The 15902-nt window shown below is 52.0% G+C and overlaps 1 protein-coding gene across 1 annotated transcript in view; it reads right to left on the bottom strand.

Annotated features, from left to right (window-relative positions):
- Nucleotides 1–152: 152 nt before the first annotated feature.
- Nucleotides 153–15902, bottom strand: part of CCDC33 (coiled-coil domain containing 33) — a 145437-nt gene continuing 129687 nt past the window's right edge. Inside the window, 8 exon segments of the mRNA XM_066343673.1 lie at nt 153–389; nt 2691–2825; nt 3233–3319; nt 4276–4475; nt 5358–5442; nt 5543–5677; nt 5859–5947; nt 6201–6366. Coding sequence (XP_066199770.1) covers nt 153–389; nt 2691–2825; nt 3233–3319; nt 4276–4475; nt 5358–5442; nt 5543–5677; nt 5859–5947; nt 6201–6366 — 1134 coding nt within the window.

Raw genomic sequence — 15902 nt, 5'->3', positions numbered from 1 at the left:
CATTTCCATCTGGGTCCTGTGGAGATGCTCTCTGACCCCACCACCAGCTGATCTGAGCACAAAGCAGGTACTGAGGCAGCCACACCTGAAGCCATTTCCGCTGGGATCCACCCATTGGCAGCAGCTCAGTAGCCAGCAAGGTCAGCCTCCTGCTACGTGGGGCTGAGGGTGAGGCGGAGCAGGCGGGGGCTATCGCATTGTGTGCTGGGGTCGGCAGGCAGAGGGACAGAGGACCTGAGGAGTTCTTCTGAGAGAACAGGGCAGTCTGGGCCAATCCTGGCTTCTGCAGTGCTCTGCTTGGCTGAACTTTGGGTAGGAGTTCCAGGTGGGGTCCTGAGGACTTCTGGCCGAGGTCCAGCCAGAGTCTTGGGCAAGGCCAGGGCTGAAGCCTATGGGTGAGGGGCTGGTGTGAGGTGTGCTGACCCTGAGGATGAAAGACCGCTATGCTTCTTCTGACCGTTTTCTGGGCTTCCCCCAGCCTCGTCTTCCTGCTCTAGGGGGACATGCCCACTTGTTCAAGCTCTGAGCTGTAGGCAGAAAGACTGCAGTGGAGTCTTTGGTGTATTATTTGAACTGTTTGACTCTGGTCCCAATTTTGGCCCCTTCAACCCCTCTGAGTTCCATAACTCCCGAGCTGAACCAGGCGCCTGGTCCTTCCTGGCCTGGCCAGCCAGGTCTAAGTCCTGGAGCAGACAGGGGAGCTAGTCTTGCCCGGGAGAGCAGGCCAGCCAGCCTAGCTAGCTGGAAGTCTTCTACCAGGATATTTTTAAAAGAATGATTTTAGAGAGACAGAGAGGAAGGGAGAAAGAGAAACATTAATTTGTTGTTCCACCTATCCATGCACCCATGGGTTGATTCTTGTATGTGCCCTGACCAAGAACAAACCCGCAGCCTTGGTGTACGGGGACAACGCTCTAACCCACTGCCACCTGGCCAGGGCAGGCTCTACAGGTTCTGAATTCACTGTTGGAGCCTTTCTGCTTTTCCCTACCATGATCCTCTTCCTTGTCTTTCTCCCCCCTTCCTGCTTCCTTTCTCACCTGAGTCATCTTAGGCTCAGAAATGTTAGAGCTGGAAAGGGCCTTACCATAAGAGGACTCAAGCCCTACACAGGATAGATGGAGAAAGTGGAGCCTAGAGAGGTCGCTGGGGGCACACTTGTAGCTAGAGCCCCGGGCTCCCTCGTTGGAGGTCTGCTTCCTTTAGTCTCTTCCGCTTTCCTGCCCCGGCTGCGTTTACTATAACATGGCAGGCTCAGCCTAGCCCTGGTTAATGGGGTGTTGCACACTAACACGCAACTGCTCACCACCAGAAGGCTTCAGGTGTTTCCCTTCTCAAGAAACAACCAAATAAATCAACCTTGAAAGAAGGGGTTTTAGTTACAGTAGATGTTTGGGGCATGTGGAAAGCCCCAGCCTCCTTTACATCCCTAGTAGAGTTGGGCTCTGGTGGTCTCACTTCTTTCAGAGGTCTGGAAGGAGCTTGTCAACTTGGCTCCTGCCTTGGAAGAACATTTATTCCCACTCTCTCAGTTCACTGTGGCCTTTGGTTATCCAAAAATGGTAGCTCCTGGGACAGGCATGAGATGGCTGAGCTGCCGCAGAGGGCCCAGGCCCAGAATGGGGTCTGGAGCAGGAAGCTGGGCCTCCAGGTGGCTCCAAGAAAGAGGCAAATGCTCAGGGATTTAAAGCATTTAATGAAGTCATTTTTAGGGGTGGGAACAAGAGGCCTCTGATTGAGGGAGCTGCTCCAGTCCCCAGGTCTTCTGGGACTCAGGTTGGCTGGGAGTTTGAGGGCTTGACGGAATTAGTGTCTGAGCCGGGCATCAAAGGGTTCGGCTCTGAAGGTTGCTTGTAGTCCTTGGTTGAGGAGTTCTGCGTTATACAAAGCAAGGTGAGGTGAGATTGCCCTTGCCCTGAGGGGTGAGGGAGCCCATTCAAATATGCTTTGCCTAGCCAGTCATGTCTTAGAGGGAGATGACTTACCAAAGACTTCCAAACCCATTTAACCACAGCAGGTAGCATCCAGTTTCTCCAAGAGTCCCTGGGGGGCCCAGCAAGTGAATTTGCAAAGGAATCCCTATACTCCCTGTCAGTTCCCACATCTTTTTCAGGCCTGGCCAGGGTCCTGCAAGTGAACTGAGTACCAATGCCTCAAGTGCAGGAACTTTCAGGTGTTTTGCTTTGGGGTCTGTATGGCCCAAGTTGAGCTTGAGGGACAGTTGTGAGCACGTCTATGTGTTTTTGGGAAGCTGGTAATGTTTCTCTCCGGCAACATGCCCCCATCCCTGGTGGGTCTGCAGCATTGCAGTTGCCCAAGAAAAGTGTGTCATGGGACAGTCTTGGGCACTATGGAGTTGGGTGGTGGCCACAGCTACTTTGCTCATGAGCAATCCGGCCCTAAGGTGCAGCCAGCGCTGGAGCATTAGAGAAGTGTCTGTGTGGGCGACGCTTCATCCAGGCCATCTCCTGCTTGGTCCTCCCACCACCGTGGGGGCAGAGGTAGACTTCACCTTAGATAGGTGAGGAACTGAGACAAGGCAAAGGCTTCTTCTGTCAGTAAGAGTAGAGGCTGAGTGAGGTCCTCTGAATTCCAGCTGGGGAACTGGGCCCCTGGACAATTTTTCTCAAGGCCCATTGACTCAAGGTGGGGGTGAGGTTGCCAGCTTCAGCACCTGAACCCCAGGGCACTCCTTCAGAGGGAGCACTCATGGGCAGATCTGTGATGACAGAGTCTGGGGGGCGATCCAAGCTGTGCTTTTGTTCCTGCAGCCGTGTGGCCAAGTTCTGCTTCTCTTGTCCCCAGCCTCGAGCTGAGTTCTCTAACTGTCACCATGGAGAAGGACAGATGAGGAAACCTCTAGGGAACAGGGCCCCTCCCTGAGATCTGAGACAACCAGCGCTTTTGCCTGCTCTCAGAGCAGAAAGCAAAACCCCGGGTGATGTGAGCTTGCTACCTTCCCAAGAGACCTCAAGGTGGCAGCTGGGAGGAGAGGGGTCAAGTGATAGTCTGACTCCTCTTTCTTGAGTTCCAACAACATACTGAGCCCTGATTTGGAGTCCACACTGGTCCCTGACTTTGGTCATAGACTAAGCCCTGATGCTGGTCACACACTGAGCCCCGACCCTGGTCACACACTGAGCCCGACCCTGGTCACACATTGAGCCCCGACCTTGCTTATGGCTCACATAATGAGCCTGCCCAACCTGGCCAACACCTCTGCCTCACCTACCTGGCTTTCCAGGGACTGGATCTGGTTCTGAGCTTGTTCCAGCTTGGCCAGGAGGTTGATCTTATTGGAAGGGCTGTTAAGAAGATCCTGTGGGTGAGGCAGAAACTCACACATAGCCCCAACCAGGGGCTGAGGCTGTGTGGGCTCAGGAGGCTGGAGATGTGGAGGGAGGAACTAGCTCCCCAGTGCAGAGCCTCAGACCCAGGGCTGAAGCCTCTTCCTGACATTCAGACCCTGCAAGGCCTGTGCTTTTGTTCACAGCTGTTCTCCCCACAGATTTTGGGTACGTGGCCTTTGCATCTCAATTTTTAAATGTAAAAATGCATGAGGGAGAGCCCATGGGTGCACAATGAGTCTTTTTTTATGAAGTGAAGAATCTGTTTGCAAAGCAAGGGCTCCCTAGTTCCAGCATTTTACCCGGATGCCCATGCATCAGGTGTACTCTCAAACAGAACTCACCTCCTTCCCATCCTGGGATGAAGAGAAAAACCCTCTTGTGCCCTGGGTCACCCCTCTTCTGTAATTCAAATGTCCTGTCCTTGGCTTTGCATAAAACAGGGCACCTGTAGCAGCCTCAAAGGTGAAATGGGTCCAGGACAAGTCTGGGGCCTGGAGCACCCACTCTGCCAGATCTCCTGTTCCCAAATCCCTGGCGTCCATCTGGGGTAGGGAAAAGGTCTCTCCCAGGTGGTACCAGTCCCAGGAAATGCCTCAGACTGGAGTTTCTGAGAGGTCTGTGTGGAGTCCAAGTGCCGGCCAGCTAGGTAGCAAAAGGAGTCAAGGGCTAAGGGCCAGTTGGGGGCTTGCTTTCTGCCAGGATGCTAGGTGAAGGTCAAGGTGCTGCTTTCAGACTCATGTGAGTTCCCCAAGTAGAAAGAGCAAGGCTTGTGGGCTGGGACCCCAGGAGACGCCAGGCACATTGGGGACCCCAGAAAGCTTAGCTCCTGGCCTTGGTCTTCAACCTGGATTGTGCTGAGTGATGGCTGGGTACCCAGTGACCTGCACAGGCAGGCCCAGGCCAAGCCTGTGCTGGTGGCTCTTACCGGCAGGGCCTGCTGTTGCAGAATGATGGGGGCCGACTGGTGGCGGCTCTTATCCAGCTCTGTGTGCAGCCTCGAGTTCTCGGCCAGCAGCACTGAGTACAGGTCCACGGGTAGATTCTCTCCTGTACGGCCCCAGGGAAGCCCAGAGGCTGAGGGCATGGGGTAGGGGGTACAGTGACCACAGGTGTTGGTGAGATGGGCTTGCCTGCTCCCACGTCCCTGGCCTAGTCTGCGCCAGCTGTTGCTCCTCCGCTCCCAAGCCTTCACTGGCTCCCCACTGCCTGCCCACCCCATAGGATCAGGCTCACAAGCCTTAGGCCATCATTCTCAGCTCTTTAGAATCTGACCCTAGTGGTCTCCCTGACCACGCCCCTGCCACTTGTCCTGGGTCTAGTGCAGTTCTTTATCCCTCCCTCTGTCTTTCCCTCTCTGCTCCCGGCATGGTCATCCCCTGGGCTCTGCTGGTTCATCTTCCGAAGTTACCTTCTTGTCTCTCATGGGCTACCTCAGGATTCCCGAAAGGCAGGACCTACTTTCATTGTTTTCTAAAGGCCTTCAGGAACACACGCCTCCCTCTTACCCAGGCCCACACAGGAAAGGCTGAGTGCTCGCTGGGCATGCAGTATTACTGGCAATCCTCTGCTTGGTCTGGCTTGGCGTGGTGTGACCTGCTTTTCTCCTGCTCACTAGAGCCATCTCTGAACAGCAGTTATAAGTGTTTTCAGTTAACATCAATGGAGAAAACAAAACCACTGATTTAGCCAGAGTATTTTTGTGAGTTTTATAGATGCGAACTCTTTGAATATATGGGAGACAAAAAAATAATTTGAAGGGTCCTAGAGTTAAGAAATTGAGAACTTCCCGGGTGGCCCTTCTCTGCTCACTCTGGTCCGCTGAGCTTCTCCCCTATCTCTTTCTAGCCTGGCTCCTACACTGTGCCCCTCTGTGTCCTGCGGCCTCCCTGGGAGGAGCGGGTAGTGCAGACACCTGTGAGTAAAGGCAGGTGTTCCTGGACTTGGGGAACTTGGGAAGGCAGGAACTCCAGGGGCTGAGTGACACCCAGGGAGCAGACTCATCCACACTGGGCTTACCCTGCAGTGGGGTGGGCAGGGGCTCCTTCCTCTCCTGAAGCTTGTGCCCCAGTACCTGCTCCATCCTCTCAATCACCTGTGTATGTGGGGGGAAGCAGAGGGCAGAGGCTGGGCTGGCCTGAGGGCCCCACCCGGTCCCCTACAGCCGGCCAGGCAGGTCTGACCCTTGAGTTTGCCTTCTCCTGGTGCCACACAGTCTCCTCCAGTGCCTTCATCTTCTGCAGCTTGTCCTGGTGCTGTTTCAGCAGGGCAGCCCGCGGCTGCTGCGCCTGGGACAGGAGGAGCAGCAGCTCCTTCTCTCGGTCATTCTTCTGGGAGGAGAGAGGGGGGCCTGGGTGTTACCCTTGGCCTAGAGCACTCATCTCACACCCCTCTACGGAGTCTTGCACATGCCTCTCCCTTTAGGCCCTTCTCCCTCTGCTTCCAGATGCCCCTCTGAAGCCTCCCACTTACTCCCCATGCGCTCTGCCCCAGCCCCAAGCCCCAGCTCACTCGGATCAATTCGTTCTGCAGATGCTGCACCTTGTCCCTCAGTTTCTTCATGTCCAGCTCACTCAGCAGCAATTTCTGCTTCATGGACACTGGGGGTGGGGGTGGGGGAGAGTTGGTTCAGGCAGAAGGCATCTTCTTGCTCATATTATGCACAGTCTGAGGGTGAGGACAGGGGTCTCTCAGCCTTGGGGCTTGAGACAGGACTGGGTTCTCTGTTTCCCACCACGGAGAGGGTCCAGTAACAGGCATGGCTGGGAAAGGTTCCCCTCCAGCCTGCCCCGCAGGTCAGAGCCGAGGCTCAGGTGGGCACCCAGATGCCCTTGGTTGCCTATCCACTCTCACCCAGCTTCTTGGTCTTGTCAATGCTGTCCTGCTCCTCCTCCCTCTCCTCCTGGGTCAGGTGGCTCCTCAGCAGGCGGTTCTCTGCCTCCAGATCACTGGCCTGTTTCCGCAGCGACAGGATGTCCTCCGCCATCGTCTGGGTGACCCGCCAATAGTTGTTCATCTCCTATGGATCGCAGCTCTCAGAGCAGAGCCTCCAGCCCACACCCGCACCCACACCTGGGAGCCAGTGGGCAATCCCGAATCCAATGATAAGAGTTCCCCCAAGTCTCAGCACCTCCTCAGAGCCTGTACCCCTCTTGGCTGTGGGAGAGAAGTTGAGCTCAAGGTCTCTGCTAGTGGCCATGTCTCTTCCTGTGATGCCAAGTGATGGGACGCAGGGCTCAGGACACCAGGGCAGAAGACTGAGTGGTGGAGTCTCGAAAAGAACCGGGAGCTGGGTTTCCAGGGCCACTTCTCTGCCTTCTCCTTGCTCTTGTCCCCCATTTCTAATTCTTCTCTTTCTTCATGTTACCGAGAACCCAGGGAAAACCTCTCAGAAACCCCACTGAATGCTACTTGGGGACTGACCCCAGGTACCAGTCTCCTCCCCCCATCCCCAACCAGTTCAAGGGTCAAGAAGGGACACAATGTAGGCTTGGGAGACCCAAAGAAGGACTCTGGGTTGGGATCCAGCTCCAAGATCTGGGGTGTGAGGTGAGGCCAGGACGCCAGGCTCTGTCATCAGGTTAAGAGTAATAATAATCTTAATATCTGCTGTTGGTTGAGCTTCACTGTGTCCGGGCCTCCCCCATTCAGTCCTCACAACACACCATGAGGGTTGGTACTATCATCCTCATTTTACCAACAAGGAAACCAAGGCCTTGAGAGGCGAGTGGCTCGCTCAGCCACAAAGCTGAGCGATAGAGCCAAGGTCTGACATCCACACCAGGGGGCATGGATCAGCCCTTGGTGCCGTGCCATCCTGGGAATCATTGCAAATGTTGAGAAGTGATGCAGCAGGTTACCAGAAAGAACTGCCAGTGTGATCTCAATCTGGAGAAACATCCATGTCTCACCTTAGGTATGTAAACATGGGAGAGCTAATTGCTACATTACATGTGTTTGTTTTATAATCAAAAGTTCCCCCTTGTTGCCTGACCTGTGGTGGCACAGTGGATAAAGCGTCAACCTGGAAATGCTGAGGTTGCCGGTTCAAAACCCTGGGCTTGCCTGGTCAAGGCACATATGGGAGTTGATGCTTCCTGCTCCTCCCCCCCTTTCTCTCTCTCTCTCTCTCTCTCTCTCTCTCTCCCCTTTCTATAATGAATAAATAAAATCTTAAAAAAGATAAAAGCAAGTTGTATCCAATTTCAAGGTAGGAATAAATTACAATTTCTCAATTTTTAAAAAGAAAAAAAAAAGTTCCCCCTTGTTATTTAAAAAAAGTATTGTAAAAGGGAGTTCCTTAAATCTAAACAGCAGAAGACCTGAAGCCAGAAAGGTCCACTGAGGGGCAGGAGGTGGGTGGTCTATTGGGGGTGGGGGAGGAGGAAGGAAATAAAGTCAGCAGGAGTTTGCTAAGCACTAGCTGCTTGGCCTCCACTGACGCTGTGGACTTGCACATAGAGGGTGGGGCTCCTAAAACAGCTGGGGTCCCAAGTCCCCAGGAAGCAGAGCCCCCAGCTTCCACCTATGGTTCACGCTGACTGTGGATATGGCCTGGCTCTCAGCCACTACCACCAACCTGCCGCAGGGTGGACCCGGGCTTCTTGGGGGAGGAGCTCCTTGGCGACAGGGGGTCATCAGACACCACTTGTCACCTGCTGTTGGCTCCCCTAGATTTGCCCATCTGGTGTTCTTAGACAGCCCTAGGAAGTAGGAGCCAACCCAGATACCACACACACACTGAGCTTTGTGGTGAGGCCCTAATCAGGGTCCAAGAGAGGCCACTGACCCACTGAGTGAGCTCAGACGAGCCCCTTTCCATCTGAGCCTCTGGTCCCTCAGATGGGATAGGCATGGGCACTATGAGGCTCAGAGTGGGCACATGTGGTGGCTGGCGCAGACCCGGAGGTAGCCATGCTTATCCCCCCCCCCCTTCTGTTCGGTGGCTGCTTTATCAGCAAGCCAGACCCCTTCCTCTTTCTCCTAGCTGCCTCATTCATCACTTTGGAGAATGGCGTGGATACTGGAAACTATTTAAAGTTGAACATATGCAGAACCTATGATCTAGCAACTGTATTCCTGAGTGTATATCCAAAGAGCACCTAAGCGTGAATACATCTAGAGGCAGGTGTGAGAACATTGCTACTGGCCTTATTTGTAATAACCTCAAACTGGACAACACAGATGGCCATTGTGGTAGCATGATGAGATGGTCATACAATGGAATCCTACACAGCAATACAGATGAGCCAATGTCCGCTACGTGAAACCTCACAGAGCACTCTCTCAAATGTAGTGCACAGAAGGAGTCGGACACAAAATACCTACTCTATGATTCCATACAGATTTGGTTCAAAACCAGACAAATTCAAGCAATAAAGTTAGAAGTCAGGGTATGAGATCCATTTGGGGAGGTGAGGGTGTGATTTGGAGGCACCAGGGAGTATTGGGGGGTGCCAGCAACACTGTGCCTCTTGACCTTCATTGAGCATTTACTATGTGCTTTGAGATAATTCATCACGGCAAATACACTTATGTTCTGTGCACCTGTCTGCATGTATGCTGTACTTCATATAAACAAGTTAAAAACATCAAATGAATTAAAAAAATAAATAAAATCCTGGCTCAAGTTTGGTTAAGCACACAATGTCTCCACACTGCTACTACCCTCCTCTGGGAACCTTCCCAACTCTCAGCGACAATGAGCTCCTCTTAGCCCTGAGCTGTGAATGCACCTGGGGGCCTTGTTCCCAGGTGTTCCCCACAGACAGCCCCTGCACCCGGGAGGCCTTCTCCCAGCCTGACCCTGGGGGTTGGGAGGATTCAGCAATGCCTCCATGCAGGGCCTTCTCAGAGTGAGCAATGTAAGTACTGATCCTTGTTGAAGGCTAGTACAATGCTTCGGAACATCCTGAGACACACCGGCTCAGCAACGAGAGGTCACACTGCTGGCAAACGGGAAACTAGCCCTGGAACCCAGAATCTGCTCTAAAGCCCATGTTCTTTGCACCACTTGGTTAAGGAAGGAGAATGGCTTGACTTTGAATCTGTCTATGGCAATTAAGGGGCACCGATGGAGGAGATGGCCAGCATAGGTTCCACTGACCATCTGATGTCTTGAGACCCTATTCCGCCCTTTGCTCCCGAAGCCAAGGCTGCTTTGGGGTAGGGATAGAAGAAGGGGTTCCCCAGTCTGCGCCTCAAGGAGCCAAATGTGCCCAGAAGAGGTGGATGTGGAGCTCATCTCACAGTCCCTGCCTGTACCTGGCCCAGCACAGTGTGAAAACAGCAGATTTGAATGAGTCAGCCTGGTCCCACTGCTGGCTCAACAGTTTCTTCAGGTGGGCCCTGCCCAAGCTAAGGGTGGAGGAAGAGGGGCCCCAGGCAAGGAGGAAGCTGCTGGATGCTGTGCCATCCAGGTGCCTTAGCCTAGGTGTGTGCTGGTGGAGAGCCAAGGCCTTTGTGGCTGTGGTTCAAAGTGAGCTCTTGAACTCAGGACCAGACACAGAGTCTGAGACCTGGTGCGCAAGGCCTCTCACAAGCTTCCCCCATCATGCACAGCGGCACAGCCCTTCCCCTCTCACACTCTCAGTCCTCCCGTCACACCTCCATTCCTGCTGTAATATCTGTAGGGAGCCCCCAACTTAACTTGTCTGTTCATGGGCCACTCTGCAATTTTTAATCACGTGAGGGCCGACAGTGTGTGCACGTGAGAGTACGTGTGTGCACATGTATATACGTGCATGGAGGAAGTCCCAGGAGAAGGGGCTACCAGCCCTTCCACCTACCCCATGAATCTGATCACTACCTTCCCATTCCGGGCTCATCCTTTCTAGGGTCCCATGGTACTTCGTTCCAGGACTCCCAGGGGTGAGCAAAGCTCTGTTCTTCTTTTTTTTTTTTCCTTTTCTGAAGCTGGAAATGGGGAGAGACAGTCAGACAGACTCCCACATGCGCCCGACCAGGATCTACCCGGCACGCCCACCAGGGGGCGATGCTCTGCCCACCAAGGGGCGATGCTCTGCCCACGAGGGGGCGATGCTCTGCCCCTCCAGGGCGTCGCTCTGTTGCGACCAGAGCCACTCTAGCGCCTGGGGCAGAGGCCAAGGAGCCATCCCCAGCGCCCGGACCATCTTTGCTCCAATGGAGCCTCAGCTGCGGGAGGGGAAGAGAGAGACAGAGAGGAAGGAGAGGGGGAGGGGTGGAGAAGCAGATGGGCGCTTCTCCTGTGTGCCCTGGCCGGGAATCGAACCCGGGACCCCTGCACGCCAGGCCGACGCTCTACCACTGAGCCAACCAGCCAGGGCCCAAAGCTCTGTTCTTAACATTCACCCCATCCCCTGCCTTAACAGAAAAAGAAAGCTGAGGCCCAGAGGAGGTGGTGTTCTCTCTCCTTAGCCAGATGGCTCCTGCTAGCAGAAGGGTTATGGCTTCTTCAGGACTCCACCCTTTGGAGATTAGCTCCATAGACCTTCTCCAGGTCCCCATGCCACCCCCAGCCTGGCTGCTTTCTGAGCTGAGGTCTCCCAAGGAAGATAGAGAGGGACCTTGGTCCTGGCTTATCTCCCTCGGTCTTTACCCTGACCAGTACCATCTATTCATGAGGCCCCAAGAGGTGGCAGCCTGGTGGATCCGCCCTCCCTCCTCACAGCTGAGCAGCAACCTTGGGCAGTCCAGTTGGGCTGGGAGGCTACAGCCTGACTAATCCAAGCAGTCTGGGCTGGGCTCCTCACTCAGGGCCACAGTCTGCGTCACAGCCTAGCCTTGAGAACACACAGGACAACACCATGTCTCAGATTCCTGTTATGATCCTGCCCCTCTGCCCCTCCGCCTGCTCCCTAATCCCCCTAGTTCCCAGCCTGTTTGAGGCTAGTGTATCCTCCAGGGGCATTGACTCTACTCCTGTCTGACATAGAGTGCCCACTGAACCTCCCTCACATCCTGATACCTCAAAATTACCCCAGCTTTCAGCAGTGTACCCAAGATCACAAAGACAAGTTATAAAGCCTAGGCTGGAAGTAGATCAGTAAATACTCAGTCAGCCACACTTGCTGAGCATCACTGTGTGCCAGATCTGTGCCAAGCTGGGGCCACCAAGCATAGAGGAGCCCAGACTATCTCTGCTCATAGTGGTCTCACCTCTACATTGAAGAGATGGTAAGAAGTGCTTGTGACAGGGGGAGTTCAGAGGAGGCTCTTAACTCATCCTGGTGTCCAGGAAGGCTTCCTGGAGGAGGTAATAACCTAACTGACACTTTGAAGATGAGTAGGTGTTACCTGAGACAAGGAGAAGGCTCTCTGGGCAGAGGAGACATTGTGGCAAAGGCAGGAAGAGAATGTGTGATGAGGAACAAAGCAAGCAGGTTTCTGGAGAGCAGGGTGCAGGAGGAGGGGTAGGAGTAGGGGTGAAGAGGTGTCAGGGAAGACAGAAGAGGGTCTTGAAGGTGAGTGTCAGGAGCTTGGACTATCCTTTAAGCCACTGAAGAACCTAATCTAGGGGGTGGGAAGTGCATGTGACAAGGCTCCTCTGGTTGTTCAACACAGAGAATAAATGGGGGGGGGGTGTGGCCCAACAGCAGTGGGCCAGGAGACACATAATGGGATCTGGCTAGAGAAGAGTAGTGGGCATGGAGAGGAGGGCTGAAGCTGTAGGAGGGAGAGCAAGAAGGCAGAGAGGGAGGACCAAGAGGAGGAGTATCTGGGGTCTTGGGTGGAGGAGGTGCATACAGGAAGTAAGGGGGAGAGGGAGGGGCATATCTAGGAGAGGAGGGCTATGAGGGGCTTCTGGGCACTGTGATGTTTTATTTCTTGACCTAGGTGGTGGTTTCATGGGCATTTGTTTTATAATAACTTGGTTGTGTTTTATTTTTATGTTCAATGTCATTTTCTCCATGTGTATTCCATTTCACAATTAAAAAGATTTTGGGGGAAAAAAAGAGAAGAGGTTAACTTCCAGTCCTGATGGCAAAGTAGGTAAATGCTTTGCTTCATATTCCTGTGACCACATCAGAATTAGAAAGAACCACCCTTGAGAACCACCTAAGACTAGCTGAACAAATCCCCTATATCTAAGGATATAAAGAAGAAGCCACATCAAAACTGGTGGGAGGGGTGGAGCTGTGGAACAGGCAGGTCTCACACCCATGGTGTGGCGAATGAAGAGGTGCAGAGGTCCCTCCTGAGGAGAGATCGGTCCCAGCTCCATGTGGGTTCTCCAACCTGAAGCGCCAGTGCTGGGAAGATGAGTCTCCACAGTATCTGGCTGTGGAAACCAGCAGGGATAGAAGCTGAGTGAGACACAGGGCTACTGGAGTCCCAGGTGTACTAGAGTCCTTTTGAAGGGCTTGTGTGTGGACTCACTGGCTCACACACTCAGTTGCTGCAAGTTTTCAGGGGTCAGGGCAGCTCTCTCCAGGGACGGAAGTGCTAGCAGAGGCCATTGTTCCTTTGTCGAACTATTTTCTCCTCCCAGCCCACAGGTGCAGGTGGGCACCAAATCTGAGCTCTCTATTAACCTTGCACTGTTGACTCTGCCCTGGTGATTTCCTGAGACCTTGTCCCACCCAACTTGTGCACTCAGCCCAAGCTGCTTCCAGAGGCTTTTCCACACCAGTGACCTGCCTCAGCAAACTGTCAGAACGAGAAATGAAGAAAACAATCTTATTTACAATTGCATCAAGAAGAATAAAATATCTAAGAATATATTTAGCTAAGGAGCTAAAAGACCTGTATTTGAAAAATTATAAGACATTAAAGAAAGAAATTGAAAAAGGTGCAAATTAATGGACGCATATACTATGTATACTATGCTTGTGGACAGGAAGAATGCACTCCACTGAAATGTTCACACCCAAAGCAATCTAAAGAGTCAATGAAATCGTTATCCAAACACCAATGGCATTTAAAAATTTTTTATTTTAATTTATTGGGTGTACATAGATTCTAGTGTCCCCCCGAGCCAATGGCATTTTTACTGAACTAGAACAAATAATCCTAAAATTTATTTGGTACCACAGACCCCAAATAGCCAAAGCAATTTCGAGAAAGAAGAACAAAGATAGGAGGAGTATCATACTATTTAATATTGAACTATACTAAAAGGCCATAGTAATCAAAACAGCATGGTTCTGGCATAAACACAGACACATAGATCAATGAAACAGAACAGAGAGCCCAGAAATAAATGCACACCTATATGGTCAATTAATATATGACAAAGGAGGCAAGAACATACAATGGGGTAAAGGCAGTCTATTCAATAAAAGGTATGGGGAAAACTGGACAGATACATGCAAAAAAGAAACGAAACTTTCTTACACTATATAAAAGAATAAATTCAAAGTGGATTAAAGATTTAAATGTGAGACCTGAAACCATAAAACTTCCAGAAAAAAACATAGGCAGTAATTATTTTTAAAAAAGAGACAGAGAGAGAGAGAGTCAGAGAGAGGGATAGATAGGGACAGACAGACAGAAACGAAGAGAGATGAGAAGCATCAATTATCAGTTTTTTGTTGCACCACCTTAGTTGTTCATTGATTGCTTTCTCATATGTGCCTTGACCAGGGGGCTACAGCAGACTGAGTAACCCCTTGCTTGAGCCAGTGACCTTGGGTTCAAGCTGGTGAGCTTTGCTCAAACCAGATGAGCCCACTCTCAAGCTGGTGATGTTGGGGTCTAGAACCTGGGTCCTCCGCATCCCAGTTCGACGTTCCATCCTTTGCACCACCGCCTGGTCAGGCAGTAAATTTTTTGACATTGCTCTTTTTTTTTAAATATATGTCTCCTTGGATAAGGGAAACAAACAAGCAAAAAAATAAAATAAATAAGACTACATCAAATGAAAAAGGTTTTGCACAGCAAAGGAAACTATCAGCCAAATGAAAAGACAACCTACTGAACAAGAGAAGATATTCATCAATGATACATCTGATAAGGGGTTAATATCCAACATATAAAAGGAACTCATACAACTTAACACCAAAAACAAAACAAAACAAGATCTGATTAAAAAATGGGCAGAGAACCTTAATAAACATTTCTTCAGAGAGGACATTCAGATAGCCAGTAGAAATGAAAACATACTCCAACATCACTAATCAGCAGGGAAATGCAAATTAGAACCACAATGAGATACCACATCACACTTGTCAGGATGGCTATTAATAAATCAACAAACAAGTGCTGGCAAGGATGTGGAGAAAGGAGACACTCCTGCACTGCTGGTAGGAATGCAAACTGGTGCAGCCACTGTGGAAAGCAGTATAAAAGTTCCTCAAAAAATTAAAAATAGAACTATATTACACTCAGAAATCCTCCTCTGGGTATATATCCAAAGAAATACGAGAGGAGACAAGATGGCGATGGAGTAGGTGGACGTACCAACTTCCACCTTCCAGAACCAAAGTGGATTACAAATTAATTTTAAGAACCATCATCTGGAAAAACCAACTTTGGACTAAACTAAGAGGACTCTTCAACCAAGAAACACTAAAGAAGCTACACTGAGACTGGTAGGAAAAGCGGAAACACGGAGAGGGCTGCCAGCTCCCTGGAGCAAACGGCAGCCAGGAGAGACTCACGTGGCAGGAAGTGAGTTTAGCAGAGAGGGGAGGGTCCTGAGTCCCAGGAACAAAGCCCCAGCCTGCAGCCCCAGAGCCTAGATGAGGCATATGGACAGCATTTAGCTGGAAACAAGACAGGATACTGTTTATGAGAAAGAGACTGATTTCTCAGACCCAGGATTCTTCTTAAAGAGACCACGCAGAAAACCTCTCTCACAACCACTCACCTGGGACTCCGGGGGATGGGGAGAGAGGAGATGACTGAAGTAGCAGGAAGAGAGTGTAATCTAGGAGGCACAGAGAGAAACACTTTGAGGGACAGCCATCCTAACCCCTGGGACGGGTCACTCCCCAAGTCTGAAGTGAATATTTCCCCTGGAAATAGCAATAACAGCAAAGGGAAGCAGGACACCAGCCAAACAAACTCTCCCACGGTACTTAGAGCAGAGTCATTTAGAAGGAGGGAGCTTTTGGGACTACAGTAGTGAGTCTTAGGGTCTGAGCTGCAGCGCCACCACCTACACGGCTGAGGGCTTGCCCGAGGGTGGGACACAGAAGCGCGGTTCTGTCTGCAAGGGCAGAAGCTGGGTGGACACCACTGAGGCCCAGGTGTGAGCTCAGTCTTGCCTGGCTAGGGAGGAGGGGACGCTCGAAAGTGGTCAAGCCCAGCTGCAGGCCGCCTGCAATCCAGCCTGTAGGGGAAGGGCAGGAGCCCCAGAAAGGGCAGAGACCTGCCCTTGAGTAAAGGCGCAGGAGCACAGCCTCACCGGGCCTGTAGGAACCGAGGCTTGCACGAGCAGGCTCCTCCCATGGGGGTAGAGTGAAAGCCCAGAACAGGTGAAGTCCCGCAATTGAGCATGGACACGCAGCCCCGCCCATGGAGCCAAGGCTCGCAGCCATCCTGCCAGAGGGCTCCTCCTGCAGGGGCAGGGTGAAAGCCCGGAATCAGGCAGAGACCCGCAGCTGAGCTAAGGTGCTCAGTCCTGCCCTC

Source organism: Saccopteryx leptura, chromosome 6 (assembly GCF_036850995.1).
Source record: "Saccopteryx leptura isolate mSacLep1 chromosome 6, mSacLep1_pri_phased_curated, whole genome shotgun sequence".
In the NCBI taxonomy this organism is placed as follows: Eukaryota; Metazoa; Chordata; class Mammalia; order Chiroptera; family Emballonuridae; genus Saccopteryx; species Saccopteryx leptura.
The sequence above is the reverse complement of the archived record's forward strand: the minus strand, read 5'-3'. Positions and strand labels throughout refer to the sequence as shown.